This window comes from Simochromis diagramma, unplaced genomic scaffold (assembly GCF_900408965.1).
Source record: "Simochromis diagramma unplaced genomic scaffold, fSimDia1.1 OVJJ01000603.1, whole genome shotgun sequence".
Taxonomy (NCBI): domain Eukaryota; kingdom Metazoa; phylum Chordata; class Actinopteri; order Cichliformes; family Cichlidae; genus Simochromis; species Simochromis diagramma.
The window spans coordinates 17,997,455-18,021,640 of record NW_024387414.1 but is presented as its reverse complement, the minus strand read 5'-3'; the positions used below and the strand labels follow the sequence as shown (position 1 = coordinate 18,021,640).

Sequence of the window (24,186 nt, the reverse complement as noted above, 5' to 3'; positions counted from 1 at the left end):
ACCACAGGAGGGGGAGATATAACATACTACAAATACTACACATAGTACATGTTGACATACAGAAACAAGAGACCAATTAAAGGATGTGTGGTAGACCAAGACTCTGTGGATCATTTTGGGTTTGTTTGTTTTTTCAGTTTATTGTGCACATGTTTCTGTAAGCCAGTCCGCGGAGTAGAGGCTGCAAAGGTTTTCAGTGGATAATGAAGCCAGGTAGTCTTTAGACTACACTTGATTAGCAAACTGCTTTTTGCACAATCCTTTATTTGAACAATAAACAAAATAGATGCTGGAGGCTTGAAATTAAAAGACAGTATAGATTTTTTTTATGTCAATAATATCCCAACAGTTCCCAGCAGACATTAGAGTTAGGAGCACATACTGAAAGAAAGACATCATCGAAGCATTTCACCAGCACATTTCCTGACCAGCCATCTGAGACCGAGATAAAAACTATACAACTGAAAGCATAAGCATCTGTTCCAAAGTCCCATCATCCAAACATTCTTTAAAAAGGAAAAAGAAAGAATGCAAATCAACAATGTCACAATGTGTGCAGAAATGACTACGAAGCCAGCGGCAAGACTGAACCGGATTTTAGGATGTACTGACTATCTAAGCAGCATGCCATTCCCTGTGTGTGACGATCAGCGGACTGTGATGAGAAATGGCAACGAGACTGAATGAAAAATGGTAGGATATAAAGTGAATGGTAGGCTGTAGGGCCTATATATAATGTTGACCTTTGGTTTCACGTGGGGAAGGCTTCTGATTTGGAAACCTACAAGGAACTTTAATCAATAATTTCACCACGTAACGATGCTAAAATACTTTAAATCTAGTGTGTAATTTTGAAAAATGTTACTATGTTACTAAACTTTAATTTAAAGATAGGAACCAACTTTCTCATTGATTCCCATTTCAAGAGACTTATTAAATTCACACAAAGCTCTTAAAATAAAAGAAAATAAATGTCCTTACACTGCAGCTTTTCTTTGATCGGAGGCAGGGAAATGGTTAACCACTATCTCGCCTATGTCCCCAGTTCTTATTGTATAAAATCATGTGAAAATACTTGTGCTGCTGTGTTAATACTGAGATACTGACAATGGTGGTTGGAATAAAATGGGCCTTGAGCAAAAAACAAAACAAAAAAACAAAACAAAACAAAACAAAAAAACAAAACACCATGACATAAATTGAAATAAAATTCAAGCAAAGAACTAGTTCAATTTTATTTGTTGTGCTTTAGCTGCTGTAATTTCTTTTCAAACCAACTTAAATGCAAGCATATTGTTCTGAAGGGAGCAAGAGCATTAGGACATCCGATAAATGATCAATGACGAAGAAAAACAGAAAAGAAATAAACCTAACATTTTTTTAGTGACATAAACAAAAATCATCACAATAAGTGAAATCATCAAAAGAAAATAAAATCATCTTCAACAAAAGCAAATACTAGCTCCTTTTATGTGCATGCCTGGGGTCTTTATGCAGAGCTTAGCGCAGATGTTGTCCAACTTCCCCGCAACACTCAGTTTTCCTCCCTCCACTGTGAGGAGCCATGGAGCCACAAAAGAGTAAATACACAGGTGTCAGGTACATTCCCTTTACTCTTCACCTACATTAGACTTGCAGTCGCTGCCTGATAAGGGTTAGACTCGTACACTGAGTGGAAAAACGTCACACAATGAACCTAAGGCAGCCCCCCTGCTTTCTGCTGAGTTGGGGGTTAAGGAAGATGGTGTGGCTCAAAACTACACTGATAAGCCACCAGTACACAGATGGAACCTTTACACAAGAAAAGACAAACAATTAAAAATCATGATAGGAGAAGAAAATGTACAAGGGTGGGGTTTGCAGTGGGATCTGTCTTAACTGGCTGCCACTTCTCCAGTGTAAGAACTGAGTCTTAAAAGAACAAAACAAAACAAAAAAAACAGGCACATTCCTTCAGAACCCAAACAGGCATTCAGTCAGCTAGACCTTAGACTTTTTTTCCTTTACATTTGAATCTAAATATTGGTAAAATATGCATTTTACTGTCATATTGTAATCAATCAGTTTATATTTTGTGCACAGAAGCTTATTAAGTTCTAAAGCTCATTAATATTTTGTAGATATTTTTTCTTTTACCCCCTAAATCTAAACCCGAATAACATAAGAAGGATCTCAAAAACAACAAAAACGTTCAGTTCCCCATTCCCAACTCACTTCCCGCCCCCCGATGTTTTTGATGGCTCCAGTAGACTTAAAAAGCATCATAAAAGTGACAAAACGGAGGAGAAGGAGTTGGTGGTGGTTGTGGTGGTGGCAAAGAAGAAACCTGGCCTCGGGAGGAGAGACTTGTGATAATGCTGGTGCTGGGCCTTTTCAATGCACGAGGGCAATTAACAGGCTTTTAAACTGCTGCAAATTCACTAGGCCGGCAGTTCCCCCTTAACTAAAAAGGCAAACACTGATAGTCCATTTGCAGCCTGTGGTGGATAGTTTTTCTTGCATGAGCGAGTCCACTGTTTGAGCCGAGCTGTGGGCTCAGTCAGAGGTGAGTCTCAGGTCCTAACCTGCAACCCCAATCTGCCTATTCAACAGTCCTTCCTTGCTGCTTTAAAAATAAATCAAAAAAAGAGGAACTCAAAACACAGCAGTGGTGCACAGAGAAGAGAGCAGTCACAGGGAAATCTTTGTGAATGCAGCTTGCCTCTCTTCTTCAGAAAAGGAGAAGAAAAAAAGGAGACGAGGAAAAAGGTGTTGGAAAAGCTGGTTCTCAGGAAAGCGGGGACAGGAGGGAAGAAGAGGAAAATCTTGCAAGAGAACAAGTTAGGCAGTGTTCCTGTTCATTAGTTTTGTGTGTCTGTGTCGTGTGTAGATGTACTGTCAACGAGTGCATTGAGGATGCATGTTCTGTGTGTGTTTGTGAATATATTCAGGGTATCTTGCATGTACGTTGGGATGTGCGTGTGTGTCTACAGCAGGTCGACGCGACGGTAGTACAGCAGGTAGGCGGTGCGCTCTGCAGTCTGCTTCACCACCTGGTACTGGTTGATGACCTTCACTGTCTGGTCGTCAATGCGCAGCCAGCCGTTAAGACCGATGTGGAAGACATCCGTGGTGTAATGACCGCCTGTCGCACTGTTTCCATGGTGATACACAACTGGTGAAGTTGGAGAAAAGTGGAAAATTTTATTTAAGGTATTACTCATCCATGACTTCAATGTTGGGCACTGTAGTGCCAGCAATTCTTAAGTAAAAGCAAGCCAGTAAAGATCAGGTGATCAGCACATTGGTGTAGCGTAAAGAATACACCATACCTACAGTACATCTGCATACATATATCTAGTAGCGCGCATATATATATCTAGTAGTGCATATATATATATCATGTCAAAAACAAAGTGTCAGGATGTAATAGAACTCATTTAGCCTGGAACTGCTAGAAAATTAGGAAAGTACAACCTCGGATCATCAAAAAAACCAAACATATCACAATGTCTCCTCATATATTTAAGAATAAATAAACCAAAAATGCATAAGCAGTAGGGCTGGGCCATATTATACCGTTCACGGTAATACCGGTATAATGTTAGGCAACGATAGGAAAATGAAATATCGCGATAGAATATAAGTAAAACGCGCATGCGCAGTGCCTTTGTTTTCATACGCACATGGCCGATCGTTGAGTGAAACAGATGAACCAGAATTGGTTTGTAAAAATGGTGCAACTTCAGTGATGTGGAACTGGTTTGGGGTTTGTCCGTCAGATACACGACAAAGCACATTTTTTTGCAGAACATGCAAGCGGCCGTCGTTATTGTCGTATTTGTCGGACTAAGATGCTCTTAAATCTGGGAGTAATCTGGGTCCTCAACTCCATATACTTCAGGTCAAACGAACACTGCAGCATCACAGAGTTAAAAACTGACTAAATTCTTTCATCTTCAATAAAACGATCAGCATTGCTGCTTTACCAGGTGTAACTATGAAGTTTAACTTCCAGGCATCCATGAAAACAAAATTTATTACATTTAACGGAGTTAGAAGTTAGCAGGAAGCTAGCGGAAGTTAGCTCGCTAGTTGCCTAAGCATGATATTGCATGTTCTGACTGAGAGATTTCTGAAAAAATTCAAACGTACAGCTCTGCTATCACGTCCAACATAAATGAAGACAGGAAACTAAACAGCAGTGACGTTTGTAGGGTTACTGAAGTTGGGCTAGCTGGTATACAATGATGTGCTACGTGATCGCTAGCGACACAGCTACGTTAGCATAACATAAACAGTGAAGCTGGAGGACGAACACTAACACTTTTCCACTTATAAAAGTTAACGTTAAGGTTCCTGATAGTTAGAGACAAATGCAATCGCATGGCAGGATGCTGTAAACGGACCAAACTTCAGTCAGGAGAACAACTGAGATAATCCATCCACAATACAAGGTTAGTCATTAATATACTGCAACAACATGGGAATAGAGCAGCTGCCAGAGAATTCAACATTAATGAATCAATGGTACAGAAGTGGAGGAAGCAAGAAGAATGAGTTTAATAAAGTTTGATTTATCTGACTGCTTTGTTTCGCTTAATGTGCCTTATAATCCCGTGCAACTTATGGTCCGAAAAATACATACTGCACACTGCAGTTTAATGTTGCAAAGCACCTCTTTTTAACTTCAGTGGATATTATACATGGTTATGCTCAGGATATGTCAGCCCATTTCTACTGGAAATGCCTTTTGGTTAAACTTTCAGCAAGGAATTTGCATTTGCACTGTTACATTTTTATAAAGCTTTAATGTACATAAAAACCAGCTTCTTGTTTAAGTGAAAATAAATGGAAGGTTGTCTTTTTGCGCTAGTAATGTTGTGGAGTTGTATTTTGTCTCGCATCAATTATATCGTCGGTTATATTGTTATCGCAAATTTTTAAATATATATCGTGATAAATATTTTTGGCCATATCGCCCTGCTCTAATAAGCAGCTTTATGTGTCAGCTTCATTCTCTCACATGGTTGGGAATTGTTTGCTTTGGTTCGTTTAGGTTTGCGGGCATTCATTTATGCACAGCTCTCAAGGTCACATCACACAACATTTCAATGGGGTTCAGGCCTGTTCTTTGACTGGAACACTAAAACACCGATTCTCTTATTTTTCAGTCATTATTGTAGATTTGCTGCTGTGGTTGGGAACATTATCCTGTTGCATCGCCTAATCTAGGAGTCCTCTGGTTGTCAGATGGCCTAACATTTGATTCTAGAATACTTTGGAAGACACAGGAATCAGTTCTTGGTCGACTCAGTGACGTGGTGCCGTGCATTGTGGTCAAACATCTCTAATTTGGTCTCATCTGTCCGAAGGACATTGTTCCAGAAGTGTTGTGGTTTGTTCAGATGCAACTTTGCAAACCTAAGCTGTTCTGCCACGCTCTTTATAGAGAGAAGAGGCGTTCTGTTGGCAAACCTTCCAAACCAGTCATACTTGTTCAGTTTTAACATGCTAACTACAAATGATTTAACTCTTGGGTAACCTGCAGTTTCTGAGAATTACCCAGCCGGGCCTTGGGGTGAATTCGTTGGAACACCCACTCCCAAGATTGTGGTATTTTACAAACACGCGCCTGAATGCTGCAGACCAGCAAACTGCCAAAATGTCTGCTTTTACTGAGGTGTTGCCAATGATCAGTTGCACCTGGCTGCTATTTACCCTCTTAATTCCTTTGAGAGCGGTAAAGATGTATTTAAGCTTCACTCCTGCATTTTTGGCTTTGCTTTAATTAACTAAAAAAATGACACCGTGTGAAATGATGTTGTTGAGGCTGTATTTACCCAATTTTAAAACCCGCTAAGGAAGATGACTTTGTTCCCTGATATAACCTTTGAATTTTTTTAACATGACTGTATGTTCCTGATATCCTAATCACTAAATCTATTTCTCTGACATATTAGGGATAAAGCAGAACTCAAACCATTCCAAGCTCGAGCTTGTTATTGACAGTTGTTTGTGCATTTTTCATATTTTGTATATTGCTCAACACTTGAAAATAAAACAGGATGTTTAATGTGGCTTTTGCTTGAGCTGAGTGATGTTTGTGTTTTTTGTATTACTATCCAAAATAATTTCCTGGCGTGAAATGAAAGAACCAGCTGAGGTTCAACAAGACAGAACAGCAATCTTTTTTCACCCTTGGCAGCATTGTTATTTTGTGGTCAGTGGAATCGCATCACAACAAATTACTAACTCCCAGAGTGACAACAGATTGCAAAAAAAGCTTAATTACAACATTATGCAGCAGATATAAAAACAATATGGCCCAAATTAACAAAACACAAACCTGCAAAGAGCCTGTAAGTTCTTTGGCCTTTGACAACTTTGCTTCGCACTCCAGAGGACAAAAGATCTGAAAGAAAATCCACTAATTAGACCATGATGTTTTTAATGACTGCTTAAACCAGGACTAAAAAACACAGAACGTTCTGCACCATGTTTTACTGTTGCAATGTGAAAATTGACAGCCTTTAATGAAAATCATGCTGATGTTGCCATAATTAACAAGCAGTGAGGTCTGAAAAGTCACTTGGAAACACATCTGAGTTTGCACAATTTCTGTCAAACCAAGAAGTTGAAATGTCATAATTTGATGGTATTAACTGCAGCTGTAAGCTCAATTTTATCACATTCACTTGTGGCATATTTCACTACAGCACAGTATTAAACTCAACATCACTTTAAAAACCACATTTTTTTACATTAATTCTAAAAGCTTGAAACAAAAAAAACAAAACAATATACACTTCTCAACTTTTGCCAGTCTGCTTTGTTATGGTGCACACCAATTATCTGGATCAACTCTTAAAGGCAACGTGTGCTGTTCATGAACCAAGTATAACACTGACACATGTATAGAGTAGGTAAATCGAATTAAAGGCCTTGCAATGACACTGACACCTCAGTGGAGTGTTGATCGAGCCATACCTTTGCTGATTTCCAAGTCAACGGGGTAATCAATATTCTTTGTCAGTTTCTGGCAGCCTCCAGACTTTTCAAAAACAAATCTCTTGAGATGGAGCACCAGCACAGGGGGCAGCTCTTCTAGAGTAACCCTTCGGCTTATCTCAATCTGAAAGCAACAGCGAGAACAGTGAGCAGTCGCAGAATTTACCATGCACATTAAATAATACAGTTTCACAGTTACAAAACTAACTGTAGAAATAAAACTTGTCAAAAAAAGTGAACACAAAGCAAGGCTTTAACATTTTGCTGGAAATAAAATCAGCTAAGACGTTCAAAGCAGTAACTTGTGTTTTTATATTCTCTGGCTTTTAGAAGTACCAAAGTAACATTTCAGGACAAAAAGACCAACGTAAGATCCCCCCCCCCCAAAAAATGCTTATTATACAGCTGTGGAGCAGATGTTCCTGCACCAGTTCTTCTAGCCTGATGTTCTAACACAGCACTGTTGCACCGATCCCTGAAGTTTTCCTCTTTCTTTAGTTGTTGTTGGGTCTATACCATGGTTCAAGGCAATGATTACAATATGTGTGATGAAATCAGTGATGTTGTGTTCTACAATGTGTACCCAACATCACTCTTCATCTAAACATCAATTCCAAAAATAAATTACTACACAAAATCACGTTATTTTGTGTGATCTGTTAAAGTCAGAAAAAACATTAAGAAAAAAAAAGAAAGGGAAAAAAAAAATGGAATTCGAGATCACAAAACTGCAACGCAACACCGATCTGAACTGAAACATGTCATCAAAGTTTACTTTTCTAATACCTCTTGCTTGGTTTTAGAAGTGTAGCCCTGGACTGACTCTCGAGCCACCAAGGTTTCGAGAGCCTCCTGGACAGTGCGGATCTTGTCTGACTGGATGTCCAGCTGCAGGGTAAAGAATGGCTGCAGAGTGGCCGACTCTTTAGAGTTTTGCTGATACACCACCGATCTAAGAAAGAAGCAAAACAGCCAGTTGTTAGAACTGTAAACCAATACCAGCAAGATTTTTAATAATATTACCTCTCAGTAGTCAAAACATAACATAACACAATCAGCTCAAATACATTATGATGCACTTTCTAACCACTTTCTGAAATTCCTGTTAAAACTACTCAGAGGGATTCAGTTTGTTTTGCAGTTTACAGCTTTCACTATAATCATGCAAGTCATTTAATTAAACCTTTAAATTCAAGAAAGATGATAATCTACTAATGATTACTGCTGTAATTCCCCAAGTCAAACCAATTTCTCTGAACAGCGGTTTAAAAGGAGTAGATGGGTTATAGCCAAGCTCTGTGGGCATACCCACCACTCTGTAAACACATGCCTATATTCAGTTTCTCTCACAACCATTTCGGAGAAAAAAATCCTTAAGGACATTTAAAACACTGTGCAACCAGCGTACACCATCACCGTGCCAGACCAGAACCTCGCAGAACATATTATTTAGTCAGGCAACAGCCGCAGATTCTTAACTTTGCAATTTGTCTGAAAGTTAAGACCTTTGTTTGTGGATGGTTGCCCCACGTCATGCTGTCGAGACTTTTGACCGCACTGACCCACATGGGCTGTCATTCTGAAGTGCTGTGGTGCGTGCTGGAGAAGAGCTGGAAAAAACTGGGGGTGGATGACTAATTTGTGATGTCACCATGAAACGAGGTCAAAATCTTTAACCCAGTAACCAGCTGAGGACTCGCAGATGGAGCCAATACAAATTTTTGATTGGTGTATAACAGGAAGCAAGACAATGCAACATTATTAAGTTTAATCAGAACTTCTTCCTATACAGAGGGTTTCACAGCAATCTGGCATGTACCTGATGTGTCCACCAAAGATATCAGTTATGGGTGTGCGGACAAAGTCAGCTTGGCGAGTGATCGAAGTCTTGTTTCGGGGACCCACTTGCTCCCACTCATCCTCACTACCTTCCTCCTCCTTATCAGCACCATCCTCCTCCACACCTGGCTCGGACTCTGGCCCATTAGGTGTGGGAGCTTCTGTTAAAAAAACATAAATAAATGTAAACCACTCTGAAGAACAGCTATTTGATCTTTAAAGTGCATGAAAGCAAAATCTCTTCTAAAACTGAGCCGTCTTAACTGGGATAAGTACAAATATCTTCCATTCTGAACTAAAGGGCTATAGGTTTTGGATTGATTGGCTCTCATTTGAGTAGATTCTCATTTGCTGGACAATTGCCAGTGCTACTTTCAAAATAAAAATAAATAAAAGTGCTATATCAACAGTCATTAATTCATTCTGTGATGGGAAGAGCTCCACAATACCTGTGAAAAACACCCCCGCATACGGGTGGCTGCCAGCAAACTAACAACACATTAAATAAGCCTTTGGTTTGGCTGCGTTTTGTAAAAACGGCCAAAAGGGTTTACTGTAAACTCTGGAACAATTTCCATATCAAAGCTTAGCTAGCAGTCCTTTGGCCTTTGGTTGTAAAGTTATCAGAATTGTTATAATGTTTGGTCTAATGATGAAGGCATGAGAATATGTCCACAGCTTCACTCAGGCACTTCAGGCTCTCAGTAGCAGCAGCTCTGCCCAGACCAAGCTGGATGTGAAGTTTCCCCTCTGAGCCATTTTTCCATTTTGGCAAGAGTCAATTAAAATGATTTCAGCTTACAATAAAAAAAAATAAAATAGAAAAAGGAAAAGAGGGAAATGATTTAATATGCTGCAATACTAGCTTTTTGTTTCTATTTATAATTAATTTAGGCCAACACTAGGGAAGTTACTCTAAAGATAACATACGCAAAAAAGGGCAAAGCATGCTTAGACTTAACCTGGCATATGCTATTCATAGACAAGTTACTTACTCTCTTCCTGAGGCGAGATTAGTTTCTTCAATGCTAGCATCTCCTCATGCAATCCATTGAGCGTGAACCCAAGATACTCCTCCGCGTCCTCTTGTCGACCCTGAGATTAAAGCATAAGGACATCAGCCACATTAACTCTTCAAAGAATGCCTAAAGTCAAATAAAAATCTTGCAGACATTAAAAAAAAAAAAAAGCAAACTCATTCACTGAGGTAAACAGAAAGAAAGCATGCACACAGTAAGAGGCAGGATGAAAGGAAGCCTCATTAAATATCGAAGATAACCATCTCCTTCAGTGCATCAGAGTTCTTTTCTTAATTAAAACTGATTCGGACTTGAATCAGCAGGTTGAATGTTAAATAGCAAACAACTTATGTCCTGCTAAAATGTTTCTTAAATACAACAAAACCTCCCGTGGGCACTGTCTGTCCCACAAGAAGTACATTTAAACTGTCATTTAAAAAACAAAAACACCCTTACATGCTGATTTGCAGTGTTTATATAAAGCTGACACCGTGGTTTACCTTCTCAGAAAGACTTGATTTGATGAGAGTGAGGAGTTTGTAAATGTAAGTTGGTTCAAAAGGTGCACCAGGTCGGATGTCTTTTGTGACCTTATCTCCAACAGCTGTAAACACAGTTAGGAATCGTAAATCATCAGTGACGCCAACAGGAAATGACGCAAATATCTTTGGGCATGTTGTGTTAATATCTTACCCTGCTGTTTGGCTTTAGATGGCACGGGCATATTGTTGAACTCGTTCACCAGTCTTACACTGAGAGACACAAACAACTGAGATGTCTCTATGGCTGATGCTTTTTAATAAAAAGATATAAACTTGTAGAAATGCTACTTACAAGTTGTCTATCATGGGTGTGGAGGTGCATGGTCTCTGCGTTTCATTGTGCAGAGGAATGGACTTCATCAGGTGATACATGGGAGGGCAGGCAATCAGGGCCTGTAGAGTCTGGGTGTTCAGAGTCAAGATGAAAAATGATGTGTAGGAAAGGTATTATGACAAGCTACTTAAAGATATCTGCATTTGATGCAAATGTGTGATTAAGTTTTAAACTGAGGAAATCCCCGGTGGTCTTTAAAAGTCTTAAAATTGAGACGTCTTTTGCATTCAATTAGTTAAAATACACGTGGGAAAAGTCTCAAATTTTCCACCAGTTTGAGAGAGAAAAAATCCCAACACTAAACAAAGAAACAGACACCAAAATCACAGCATTGTTGTCAGCAATATCTTATCACATTTACACGCGACTGATGTTAAGATATCAAATGAACCAGATATACCTCAAAATAACTAAGTTGTTAGCAATCTAAATGCCATCAAACGAGCAGGCCCTATAAAGGTTTTGAAACAACGTTACAACCAAGTAATATTTTTACAGTGGCACACGTGCCCTGAGACTTGGGCCATTTGGCTTAATAACAATGTAACATCAAGAAACTAACAACCAAGTAGTTAAAATCAAAAGAACAATAAAATATGAAGCATGAAAAGGATACAGCGTTGATATAGCACCAGTTTCCCTTGTTGATCAGTCCTCTCGGCTGCAAAGACACTGGTTTATGTATCAACTTCACATTCTCAATAAGTTCTGGGGATTCAAAGAAAACACAATATTCTTAAACAGGTAGCTTCGCACAGCTGTGACAAAGAAAAAAGTATGTGTCATAGCGATAAATCAAAACAATTGTTTCTTCGTCTATTCCTGCCTCAAATGGCAACAGCATAAGAGACTGAATGAATAAGACCAAGGTCTTGCTGTACCACGCCTAGGAAGGAAGACTGTCATTCAAAAAGACAGCTTCCATGGTAACGTGGGAATAGTTTCATAGTTTCACACAAATAAGAACAAAAAAACATCAATTTGGCTGAGACTAAAGGAACAAAGGCAAATGCACATTTAGACAGAACAAATAAATCATAAGTACAATCATTGTTACTTCTTTACAAATTGGTATTGTCTCCATTTTCATAACAAGTCAAACCACTGAGCTCACTTTTAAGTTACAATTAAAACTAAATGTCAGTTAATCGCATCTCATTTATCATGTCAGTCACAGACAGCGACCCTTTGACAGCTTTTTCCTATGGGTATTATATTTTTCCAATATATACATATTTACAGTGTAGAAATGGACACTGTTTCATGTCTGATTATGGTCTACATTTCTGATTTTACCAACCTCTAACTACTTTTGAACAGTGATATGCACACAAGTGTGAAGTATCCAAGAAACTTGCATATAAAGAAAAGGCAGAAAAAAAGGTAGTTTGCTGCAGTGCTAAAGAATATATATATACATTGATAGATTATTTTTTCTTTTTGGTCCATTTCAATCAATCACTTTTATATATACAAACAGCTAGTCTGTGGCTCCAAACTGGTGTATTTCAAGCTAGGCTGGTTGTTTAAGTCTAAGACTAAACACCATCAAATAAACACATTTAAATTAACGTGCTTAGAAACCAACATGCCCGCTACTCAACAGCGAGTATACATTTCCATCTTACAGTAAATGCATTAATAATTATAGCCTACCTTCTTTGCTATGTTGTGCCATACTTGCATTGTGTGTACTTCTGCACACTTCTAGAATAACTACTCCCTAAAAAAATGGCAAAGATTGATCGCTGTCACGCTACGCGAAATGAGAAAGTTTTATCTGAAGGGAGACATAATATCTGAAGGGTACCTTAGAAGAGAGACGGTGTGTTGAATATGTGAACTTTCACAGGATTGTGTTTAAATTCTACCTCAAACCAGTGTCAGAGAGGACAAACTAATTAAGCCTGGTAAGTTCCCGTAACCTTCTGAGACAACAACCACAAAATGTAGTGTAATTAGGTTCATCTCCCCAGAAAACAATCAGCACACCACTGTTAAGAGCAAAACACTGAATACGATTTGGGGACAAGAAACAACACAATATTTTGCATTTTTCATTCTGTCTACCAGCTTGTAAAATCAGACTGTTCCGATCAATAACACATTTCAAGATGCTGTTTCACTGTGTGAAATCTGAGGCTGTGACTCATCTTGAAACATTATCTCATTTCCTTAAGTAAAAAAACAAAGTATTCATGAGGTGCCACATCTCAGCTCCTTGCAGTTGATCATTTATACCCATACTGCAGCTCTGATAGGAATAACTGGAATGATTTAAACAATAAATAAAATCGGATAGCCATCCTGCATGTAGCACCACCATCTAGTGGTCATTTCTTGAAAATGAATGCAACAGTCCCTTAACTTCTCTTTAAAGTAAGCTGTCAGTGAGAAATCTGTGCATCTCAAACTTACCATACCATCAGTATAATGAGCTGCAAAAATGTATCTCTTTTTTAAAATATACCCTACTCTTTCCAGTGATCCCAATTTTAAAAGCATATTCTGTTAGATATGCAAGTATGAACAGTACAATCACCTCAACACTGCCACCAAGTGGGATGGATTGAATTTCGCAGAATATACTTTTTGCAAAAAAATAAGTTATAAACTTACACCAAATTAAAAAGTAGTAATGGTGGAATGTTTTTAGAAGGTAAATTATCAGCTTCTTTATAAAATACCTGCAAGTTTAGGGGCCATAGGATCCTCAGATACATGGACAGGGCCTTCTTTTACTTCCCCAACTTTCTCAGGCTGCTCTGGCACAGCGACAGAGGGAGATACTGCTTCCACAACATTCTTTACCTCCACAAATGCCTGAGGGCCACCAGGTAGAGGCTTGGAATTGTGAAAGAGGCTAGCCCAGGATTTCGGAAGATTAGCAGTAGGTGCAGCTGGAGTGGCAGGTGAATGTGCCTGCTCTGTCACTACTGACTGGGCAGCTGACTCTGGGATGACCTGCTGAACCTGGTCCCCACTCTCAATGTCCTCTTTGTGTCCATCTGCACTGACAGGAGTGGTAGACTCTGCTAGCCCATTTGCCACCCCATTGTCTGCCATCTCTCCTCCCTCTAGTTCAGTAGTCGTAATGGAAGTGATGACAGAGATGACAGCAGCTGAAGTAGGAAGAGGTGATTTGGAGAGGGGGCTATGTGGAGTATCTGAAAGTTCAGGGCTCTGTGGAGCCAAATGATCTGGCTGCTGATCTGCAGTCCTTGGTCCCTCTGTCATCCCTCTGCTTTGAGAGGAGGATGAACAGGGGGAAGTTGCATTGTTGCCATCTGATAAAGAGGCAGCTCCACTTGCTAAGTCCAAAGAAGAGTCATCAGGGCTATCACTAGTCCTCTGATTGGCAGTGGATGTGGGGGCACACTTGGCTGCTGCCACAGCAGCTGTTGGTGTTGCTGTGGAGGCGGGTCCCGGGGTGGAAAGTTCAGCCCCTGACAATGCCTTACTGTCCACATCCTCAGTACTGTGGTGTGGGCCACTGAGTGCATGTCCGTTCACCAGTGCTGTCACAGGTGTCCCATCCGCTGTACTGGTGCTGCTGCTGTTGCTGCCAGTTGACGGTTCCAGGTAATTGTAGTACCCAGGCGGTCGTTTTTTCTTTTTCTTTCGCTCTCTCTGTCCCAGGCTGCCAGGGAGTCCGTCCATGTCTGGGCACGGCTGGTGATTGTCCAGGGCTGAGGTCTCCGAGTCAGGTCCGTCCAGTGAGTTGAAGTGTGCCCCGTCAGGGACATCAGCTGCTGGAGAAGCCGTCTGTTGAGCTTTCTGGGCCGGCTGGCAGCCCAGGATGAACTCAGGAGCCTGTGGGTTTAGGGTACTCGACACCTTGTATAAAGGATCGTTGCCCCCAACAGCCTTGGAATCCATCACCTCGTCAACACCAAACTCAATGTGCTGATAGTCTTCTCCTGCAGATAATATTTCAGTCAATTAGAAATACAGAGCACTGTTTAGATTAATTCCTACATATTAAAACCAGGCTGTGGTATCTGACTTTGCTGCAGAACGTCACATAAAATCCTTTTTCCTGAACAAGCAAACTGTTACTCAAGGGGTCGTGGGAGCTCTGACAGGATCAAAGATACCAACAAAAAGGAAGAAATTCTTCTAGACCTATTTTTGACAACTACTGCTGTCCAATCCAAACCAAATTCCTTCTGGTCTCACATAAATTCCAGAAGTGGGGTGATTCAACACTTAAAATTGGGTCTGGGAAGGACAATATAGTCTTATGGATAAAACTTCTTTCACTTACTTATGATTCTGATTTGAAGGGGGGGGAAAGCCCAATAAACTAAAAATAAATAAATAAAAAACATTTTTGGCACAATCCTGTGTGGTCAGTGGCCAGATGTTATCAATATTCTGTTGAAACTATTCAAGTTAAACTGCTACAAAAAAAACATTCAATGTCAAGTTGACAATCAATAGTTTTAACTAATGGTTTATTATAAGCAAAGTTTATTTTGCTGACAATTTGAGATGCCATTTTTCTCAATCATTCTTGAAGATTTAATTAAAATGTTTTTGTTTGTTTTTTATTTAGGCAATGAAATGGGATTTAACAAGTGTCTAAAATCACTTTAAAAAAAGATTACAAAGGGATACAATACGGTTGATAACCAAAGGTAGTCAATAGAAAGGAAGTCTGGCTTAACTGACTGCAGACACGCATCAATAATCCTTACTTCCTGAATATTTTTAACAGCATTTTTAAGTGTTGGAAACTTCAGCAATACAGAACAACGTAAAACAAATACATCAGTTTTTATAAGTTAATTTTTGGACAAAATGTGTCACACAGCAGTTTGAACTGTAAGTTATTATGCAGCGAGAGGTGCAAAGTGCAAAGGTGAAACATTAGCAAGTGCAAATATGAAAGAAAAAAATCATCCAAGTCATCATGACACAGCTGATTGGCCAACCAAATGTAATCTCTGATCCCCTGCAGAAGGTAAGAGGGCACTGAAACACAAGGTACTCCCTCTACTGAGATGAGAGGAATCTGTTAGTGTTAGTGTTACTGAAATTGCACTTCATTACTGTAAAATGCATTCAGCAGTGAAACCTCAACTTAAGAATAAACATGTACACACATGTTAGCAACCGCATAAAATCATCTCTATGCCCTTAGTAAATAAGCCGTGATTGGTAAGTCATTAAAATGCAATTCAATTTTATTGTAACGGAGACCTACAGTAGTGAAAATGTATTATATGCAAGAAAAGATAAGATACTTCGCAGTACCTTAAGCATGCAAAGCTATATAGGTTTTACCAACAGGCAAGAGAAAGAATACAGGCAAAAAGTTTAGAAAGCCACCAGTTTTTGAAACCTGGATTTTCAGTTTTACAGCAAACGTACAAGAGGGTATCAGACTCCTCAACTCACCGCAAACCTGCAGTCCCATAGACTCCATAATAAAAGGTACAGCAGGAGTGCAGTAAGATCCTAAATAATCAATACAAATCAAGGTAAGGCAATTGTCATGTGCATATAGGTACTATTTGAAAGAAAGGTGGCTGCTCTAACATTTTTGATTTTGGTGGGCAAAAAAAAGAAAAAGAAAAAAAAAAGGTGGTGGTGGTGGGCAGGGTCAAGATTTAGTGGAATTTATAAACCGTTTCAAACAATATTGCACAAATGTATAAAAAAAAAAAATACAAATAAATGACAGGAAAAGCATCTTCCTGCAAGGCCAGCCAGATCAGCTATACCTGGGCTTCAGCCATACATTTAGTCCTGCTCTGAAAAACAACTTGATGCCAACTAAGAGCAGGAGAACAGTCAGCCCATGTCTACTTTAGAGTATTTTGATGTATTTTGAATAATTAAAAAAAAAAATGTAGGAAATTAGCTTATGTAAAAAGTACATACCAGAAGACTGAGTGACACACTGGACTTTGTCATTGAACGGAGGAAGCTGCAAAGAGAGAGAAAATATAAGTTGTGATAAAGACCCAGCAGGTAACCACAAAAGTAATACTTCAAATAGACATGAAAGATATCTTAAGGCCATTGTCAAGTGTAGAATTACCATTTACCAGATATATGCATTTTGGCTCAATGGTCAATTTCAGTAATCCTGAAGCCCTGATTTTGGGCTATTAGGGCTGATAAGCAAATTTATTTGAATTATATTTCTCCAGAAACCTTGCTGTTTCCATTGAGAGGATATCCTGACGAGGCCAACACGACTACTCAAAAAATAAATGTAATTCTTTCTCTTTAATTTAATAATGACTTATTAATGGAATAATGACTGCTACTGCTTTTTCTGGACCAATCTGCTTACCTCAACATAACATCGTGGAGTCACAAAAAACTGATTGATCTCATCAGGGCTGAATTCCCCAAAGATGTACTGTGGGAACAAAATTAATACAACCATTAACTGAAAAGGAAAGACAATGGAATAAAACACACTATAAAATAAAATAAAAAAGTTAAAAACAATCAAGAACTTTCAGATTATTCATTAGCATAAAATATAAAATCAAGGGGAACATTTTTAAGCAGTGTTCACTGTAGACAGGTCATTCAACCTCATAACTGGAATGCAATCATAAGGTGCCGTCATTTCAGAATCTAGGTATTGGGACACATACAGCAGTCCTTCATCACCCATTCAATTTACAATGCTAACCTGTGCAAACTGATGAGTCATGCAGTGTTATACATAAACCATGAGCACAAACAGCTCTGAACCTAGACCTGTTTTATCTAGGTGAAGTAGGTTTGTCAGTTTGTTAAAGGTTAACACAAAGCATTCTTTTGAATGCTTTGTGTTAACCGTTAGGCATCATAAAAAGCATTGTTGTACTTAAACCAAGCCAAAGCAGGCCTCTGATGTAACTTCACGGACTGCTTTTAACACATGTGTAGCTTTGAGGTGACACAAGATTACTGGGATTTGAATTAAACATATATTTTACCTACTTTTCCACCTATACCACCCACTCCCCTTATATAATGGTATCTTAACTTTACTTATTAGTGTAGCTGAGTTAGTTGCTTCTGCTTTGACACACACAGACATGGTGAAACAGAGAGCAGAGGAAAGAATCCATCACTGACGGCATATGAACTGATGAGAATTTAGCCATTCCGATTCCGTTATCAATATCACTTATCAATCGATTCATTTATCAATTGTCATTCCATTTTCACCGGCTCCATTTTGAAAGTCACTACCATTGCTATTTTCCATCTCTAACACACAAACTGAAATCAGCCGATTGTAGTGCGAGTGCAAGAATGGATAAGCACTATTGATAGGCAAGCAGACTAACAATTTCAAGGAAACTGACTACTGGGAACCAGTTTTCTACAAAAACTGGTTCTTGATTCCCATCCCTACCTCTCAGACTGACCGACAGACCTTGTTATAATCAACAATTTGTGTCACCCATGTTTACCAAATTAACACTTGTAGTGAGGTAGGTTCCATCAGTTCAAGACGCTACATGCCATTAAACATTCATCAGTCAAGCGCGCGCACACACACAGGACACGAGGAGGTGGCACTAACATAAAATCTATGATCATCTTTGAATTGTTTTTGAAGTTGATATTTTAGGTATCAAAAAATGTATATGCATTACAAAATTAAAACTGTTAGAAGTTTACTATTTTGAAATTTTAATAAAGCAACCAGCTAGACTTAAATGAGTAGTCAGCTGCTCAGCCAGCACTTATGGAAAGCTGCATATATGAACTTGAAATTAAGACTTCAAAGTTAACTCATTTTATTAGATTAGCCAAAAACAAACTACAATATTACTCATTGCACACACTACAACCAGCTTCAAATGAAGCCAGGTCTATGGTAGTAGGGGTTCATATTATGTGTAGTGGATGCAGGCAAAATGAATTAGAACGCTTAAAAATCTTCGCGCAGCGCTTCGTCATGCACCCTCTGATGACGTTTAGGCGGACTGTATAAAAACCGACATTATTTGTCATGTTTTTACTACACTGCTGTTTTCTGATGTTGCTTACAGTGTTATTAATTCATTTTCCACAGAATCACCACGACATCAACTATAATTGTGCGTTATACCTTGAGAGGAAAAAAACACCCCCAAAAAAAAAAACACTGAGCCACTGAAGGGCCCCACATGCGCAACTTAAAAAAGGTAAAATGGACTCACTAGCCATGCTGTTAATCTTTTCGGTGCAATAAACAGTGGAACATGAAAGGGTAGTCACAGAGAAAAGAAACTGCAGCTCAAGCATATATAACTTTTTGCAAACGAGGCCCCACGCGAGGGCCCACATTGCTGAAATGGCACTACAAGCGACAAACAGCCAGCAATGATCCAGCGGCCTCAGGATGGCTAATACAATCACAACAGAAAGAATGTCCCTTTGCTCCTTTCTGCAGGCATGCCACACGTACCACACTAAGCTTCCCTTGCTGATCGTTTGGACTGCGGATTACAACAAATTAGCCATCTGTATGATTTTAGCACAATTTAATGACGACATCACACAAACAAGAAAGGGCCAAGAATAAGAAGTAAGAAGAATAAGTAGTCATAAGTAAGAATAAGACTAGAAAGATAAGGTGATTTATAGACTTTAGTGAGTTTCACTATTGGTGACTGACTATTAGCGATAGTGTGGTTCACAAATTTAAAATTTAAAACGATGTCAGTGCTGTGAAATATACAGATATGTACTACGACAATTCTAAAACTGATGTCGCGCAAACAATCTTGTTTTATTCTAAGCACAGGCTTGTTTACCTAAACTGATCTGCGGAGTTATTAATGGGCAACTTGGCTGAACATAAAAATGCTGCAGTGCCAGTACAAATAAGGTCAGACTAGTTTTTCAATGAGTTTGCCGAGCATGCCTGTGCCTGCCTGGTAGTGTGATGTAGTAAAAGGGTGGCAACAATTACAAACCATTAAAATTATTAAAAATTGGGACAAATAACGGCGTTACAATCATTTCCATTTCGTCTGCTCTCAGCCAAAAGCAACTGCTCATAAATGTGCGAACACTTTCAATTTTGCTGTATCAGAAATTGATACAGCAGACTAAGCCATAACACAGGCACATATTCCCTTTTAATTAATATGAGGACTTATTTGAACATTCTGATTCCAATTGGAAGATGAAACAATGATACTAGAAGAACAATTTAATCCTGTGGGCCCCCGATATTAATCATCCCAAGGACAAGTTCCAGATTAATGGCAGCTAAACTCAATGAGTGATAAATGTTTTTAAGGTGCAGATTTATTTTTACATTCATTTTTAGGATGCTTAAAGTTTGATGCTGCTACATTTTTAATGTGTCACATTGAGAAGAGTTTCTAATCTTTAGTCTCAATTGAACTAATAACAGTGGACTAAATAATTTGCTGATAAATGGCCCTCTGCTATCACTATGTCACATAATCATGTAGATCGGCCAATAGTTGTTGATAAAAGTAAAGTTACTCTGATAACTAATCTTCACAGCTGGCATTTTCTTTTTGTTTTTCTTTAAATTGGATTAATTTACAATTTCCTGTTTCCCAATCATGGATTTCTTTGTGTTTCTTTGTGTTTTCAGTTTTCACATCTGTAATGGGACACATGCTAATTTCAAAACAGGGATCAAACTACTAGAATCCCTCAGTAACAAAGCTGATGTGGTTTATACTTAAACTTCTTTACAGCTTTTTTTAATCTCTAACAGTCAATGAGTAAGATCTAAAGGGAAGGCCATTGGTTACACAGCCTTGCTGATACAAGGAGAGGAGATAAATACAGCTCCCGTGTTCAGAAATGAAAAATAGCCATCACTGTGTAAAGATCTTTATGGTGTTATAACATGTCGTACTTACACAAGCAATAAATGCTACCGTGCCTATACCCCTGAACTACAGCTTAAGGTTAATGATGGTATTTCAGCAGAGATGTAAGGCTTTTTGTGGTCAAGACAACTTTAGAAAACCTTGACTCAGATGTCTACATTGACAGTGGTAAAATACACTTTTTTGACAGACTATCATAACAGGACTATCGGAATAAAAGGTTTAAATATTCATGTAATTTAAATGTCTTCTCTTTTTTTAAATTAAGGCACAGCAGTGGTCTTACTTTAACTGTCTTAGAGGTTATTAAACTAAACCAAAAACCAATACAATCCCAAATAAAATTACCACCCCAAAAAATAAAATATAATCACTGAAATACTTTAACTAGTTTTCAAACTAGTTCAACTTTACTGATAAGCTAAAATAAAGGAGCAATAATGGTATGTTAATTTGAAGTGTCACATTTGGTAGATTATGCATTAACAAGATGACTTACCACAAGCAGAACACTATCTGCCTTTATCTCCCAGTGCAGAAGAATTGATAAGCATTTCCAGAATTACCTGTTTGCTAAACTTCTACTCAGAAGACCGATGTCCCTTCTGGTGCTCATATGTCTTTTACTGCCTCACCTGTTTATCGACCAATTTTAGCCCCAGTGTTAGTATTTTTACTCAGCAATAAATCAACAGCAAACCTTTCAGTCGCCTGCCTTCTGTGACTACTTTACAGAGGGATGGCTATTAAAATGAGGGGTTTTGTAACAGAGTAAAAGTGGTGACAAACAGAGGAAAGCAGACCCAATGAAATAGTTGATGATGCTCCAGATCTGCTGGGTTACCGTTGCTGTGGAGCACAGTCTGGAAAACACTAATTTAGAGTGTTTGTGAAAGCTTCCATGCATTACTATTCACTCTGTGCTATTCATACTAACAAAAACCAAAAAATACTATGCAACTCTGTATCAGTCAGTTCAGTTATGAGAATTTATTTCACCAAATATTGACATGTAAATTAAAAAAGGGGGGGGGGGGGGGGTGTTCAGCCGGCTTTCCCCTGAAACTTTCACTTTAATAAAGAGTGAACCAATAGAAACGCTCAATTTGGAAGCCAGGAAGAAAGTTGAAAGCATGCAGAATTACTTTAGTACAGCAGATTTCCCTTACTACAGTGGTTAGCCAGGTTCCGTTTCCTAAAAAAAGTTAGAACTGAACACTTCACTTGACTCCATTTCTGATTAATTTTTACTATATGAGCTTTTTCTTCTCTAATTAAACTTTAATTGAGTCTCTTACTAGTAGACTAGAGACCTGGCGTGTTTCTTCATGTAAAACTAGACCTCAAAATGGGCCTTCCAACATGACAGCTAGCTTTTCCAGAAATAACACCAAACTTGTTAGGTTACCTCCAATCCAAGCTCAGTCACGTGGACGGTGGCTCTGTAAGCAGCGTGCACGCTCAACCCTGATCCTCATTGTTTCCATATCAAGTAACTCTTCGCTATCAACGAAGGCCCACACTGTCGAATGTGTATTTAGCTAACTAGCTAGCGGACAGACCGCAAAGTCTAAGCACACCACCTGTGCAAAACAGTTAGCATACTAGAAGCTAAACGAGCAGCACGAAAACGTTACACCGCTCCAGAAACACTTATAAACGCCAAGTGATCGCATGCAAAATATTCCACTAGACCGTTATTATGCTTTCTGACTACCCCGAGAAAACCAATAACTTACTGGTAGTTATAAAAAATAAGATATGGCAGCAGGCCTGTGGCAGCACTGAGCAGGTGGGCCATGCATACACGCAGCAGTTTTCGGTCACTTTTCTCTAAGAAATATTACATGACATTTGTGGACTATAACTTCGAAGTATCACGAACATTTGTTTGAGCAAGTTTTCGTGTCGTTTAATTAAAAGCGGTTGTCATCGCCCCAAGAACTGCGACGGAAAGTACTGCTGGTTCATTTGAATGGAAGGACCTGGGGCCTGTTAGCTCACGTTACCATGCTGGTGGTATTCCAATGAGGCTTAGGGGGGGCATTAGCAAGCACTTTTTAGTACTTCAGCAGTTCAATGACACGACAGGCCACATGTTTAAAATAACAACACACAACTGACCAAAATTTAATTATTGTGTGGCGTTAGCTTTGGTCAAAATGGTGCAGAATCAAAGAGCGATCTGAAGTCCAAAAATAAGAGACTGCACGAGTTGTTTTGGAGGCTAATGATAGCCAGCTAGCTAGCTAGCTACCTGGTTGCTGTAAGAAGCCATGCTCCCGGTGAGGTTTTCTGTCCTCCGCTGACCAGATGAAGAATCCCCCGGAAAGGTGTTGTAGGTTTCTACTGACAGCTACAAAAGGTGGTCTATTTCGACGTCATTGTCATTTGCCCAACGGTGTCCTGCCAGTCGAAAGTTTTGATCTATGTAATGCATCAGCACTTCATGCTGTTCGCCTTGCCGTCACCGCCATTTCTGTCTAGCATCTTCCTTGCTTGCTAGCCAGAGCAGCGCGCGGTCGGTTGTAACGGCAGCGTGAGCTCAGGGAGTAACGCCAAATACTTCCGGTGAGTGCTGATTCTAAGATTTCATAATAAAAAGGCTTCATTAATACTTTTAGTACTAATACTACTACTTACAATGATAACAATATTAATATTAACAATACTCGAAAATTTAATAGAAATAAATTACGGGGTGCAGATGATTGCCTTTATATTTACAAAGTTTCAGCATTTAGACAGTAAATGAACCGAAAGAACAAAACCCAGTGTGGATAGTAACCAAAATTAAACTCAACTGAAAAATAAATAAACACTAAATAAAATATAATAGAATATAAAATTGCACTCCAAGATCCTGCAAAGGTTTCAAGGTATTGTGAAAAAAATCACATTCAGTGTAGCTTCAGTTTGTAAGTGATATTATGATTGCTGATGGTTTACGCTCACTGATAGGTTATCTTGCTTGTGTTCATCACAGCTATATCATATCATATCATATCATATCATATCATATCAGATCTTAATGACCGCATAGTACCATATTATCCCAACATCACACCACCCTCTAAGACTACAGGATTATTTGTGGTTTCTAGAGGTTCTAGAGAGTCTCTGCAGTTTTAATATTAGACTCAAAACATTTGTTTCGACAAAGCTTATAGATGATAAGGTAAAGGCCTGGATAAGATGACTCTGATCCAGCACTTATTCATGCTGCAATATGCTCAGACTGCTGTAAAACTTCAAGTAATACACTGTGGTGTACTGAGGACTTCTTCTCCAATCACTTCTTCCGTCCTCTAGTCTGTGTTTTTTCTTGTCTCTCTATGCTCTCTTTTCTTTTATCTTTCTTCCTTTATCTTTTCAATCCCCCACTACTGGTCATGGTGGATGGTTGAACCTCACTGAGCCTGGTTCTGCTGGAGGTTTCTTTCAGTTAAAAGGGAGTTTTTCTTTCCTACCATCGCAAAGTGCTTGTTCATACTAGGTTGTTCAATTGTTGGGGTTTATTTCTAGAATACTGTAAGGTCTTTACGTTACAGTACAAACTGCTTTGAAACAACTATCATATTGAATTGGTGCTAAATGAATAAACCTGAATTCCATTTAATAGCACTAAATATTCAGCT

The 24,186-nt window shown here is 38.9% G+C and overlaps 1 protein-coding gene across 2 annotated transcripts; it reads right to left on the bottom strand.

Moving 5' to 3' along the window:
* Nucleotides 1-120: 120 nt before the first annotated feature.
* Nucleotides 121-23,091, bottom strand: usp10 (ubiquitin specific peptidase 10). Of its 2 annotated transcripts, XM_040011085.1 has the most exons (15): nt 22,806-23,091; nt 17,032-17,100; nt 16,614-16,659; nt 16,128-16,187; nt 13,412-14,644; nt 11,341-11,432; nt 10,683-10,792; nt 10,542-10,600; nt 10,349-10,452; nt 9,825-9,924; nt 8,810-8,990; nt 7,777-7,942; nt 6,970-7,114; nt 6,329-6,394; nt 121-3,154 (listed from the first exon to the last, which is right to left on the bottom strand). In XM_040011085.1, the coding sequence occupies exons 1-15, from the start codon at nt 22,824-22,826 to the stop codon at nt 2,967-2,969; spliced, it is 2,640 nt and encodes an 879-aa protein (XP_039867019.1). In that variant the 5' UTR covers nt 22,827-23,091; the 3' UTR covers nt 121-2,966. The 2 variants fall into 2 exon arrangements, with proteins under 2 accessions (XP_039867019.1, XP_039867020.1); XM_040011086.1 differs by lacking the exon at nt 16,128-16,187.
* Nucleotides 23,092-24,186: the final 1,095 nt, after the last annotated feature.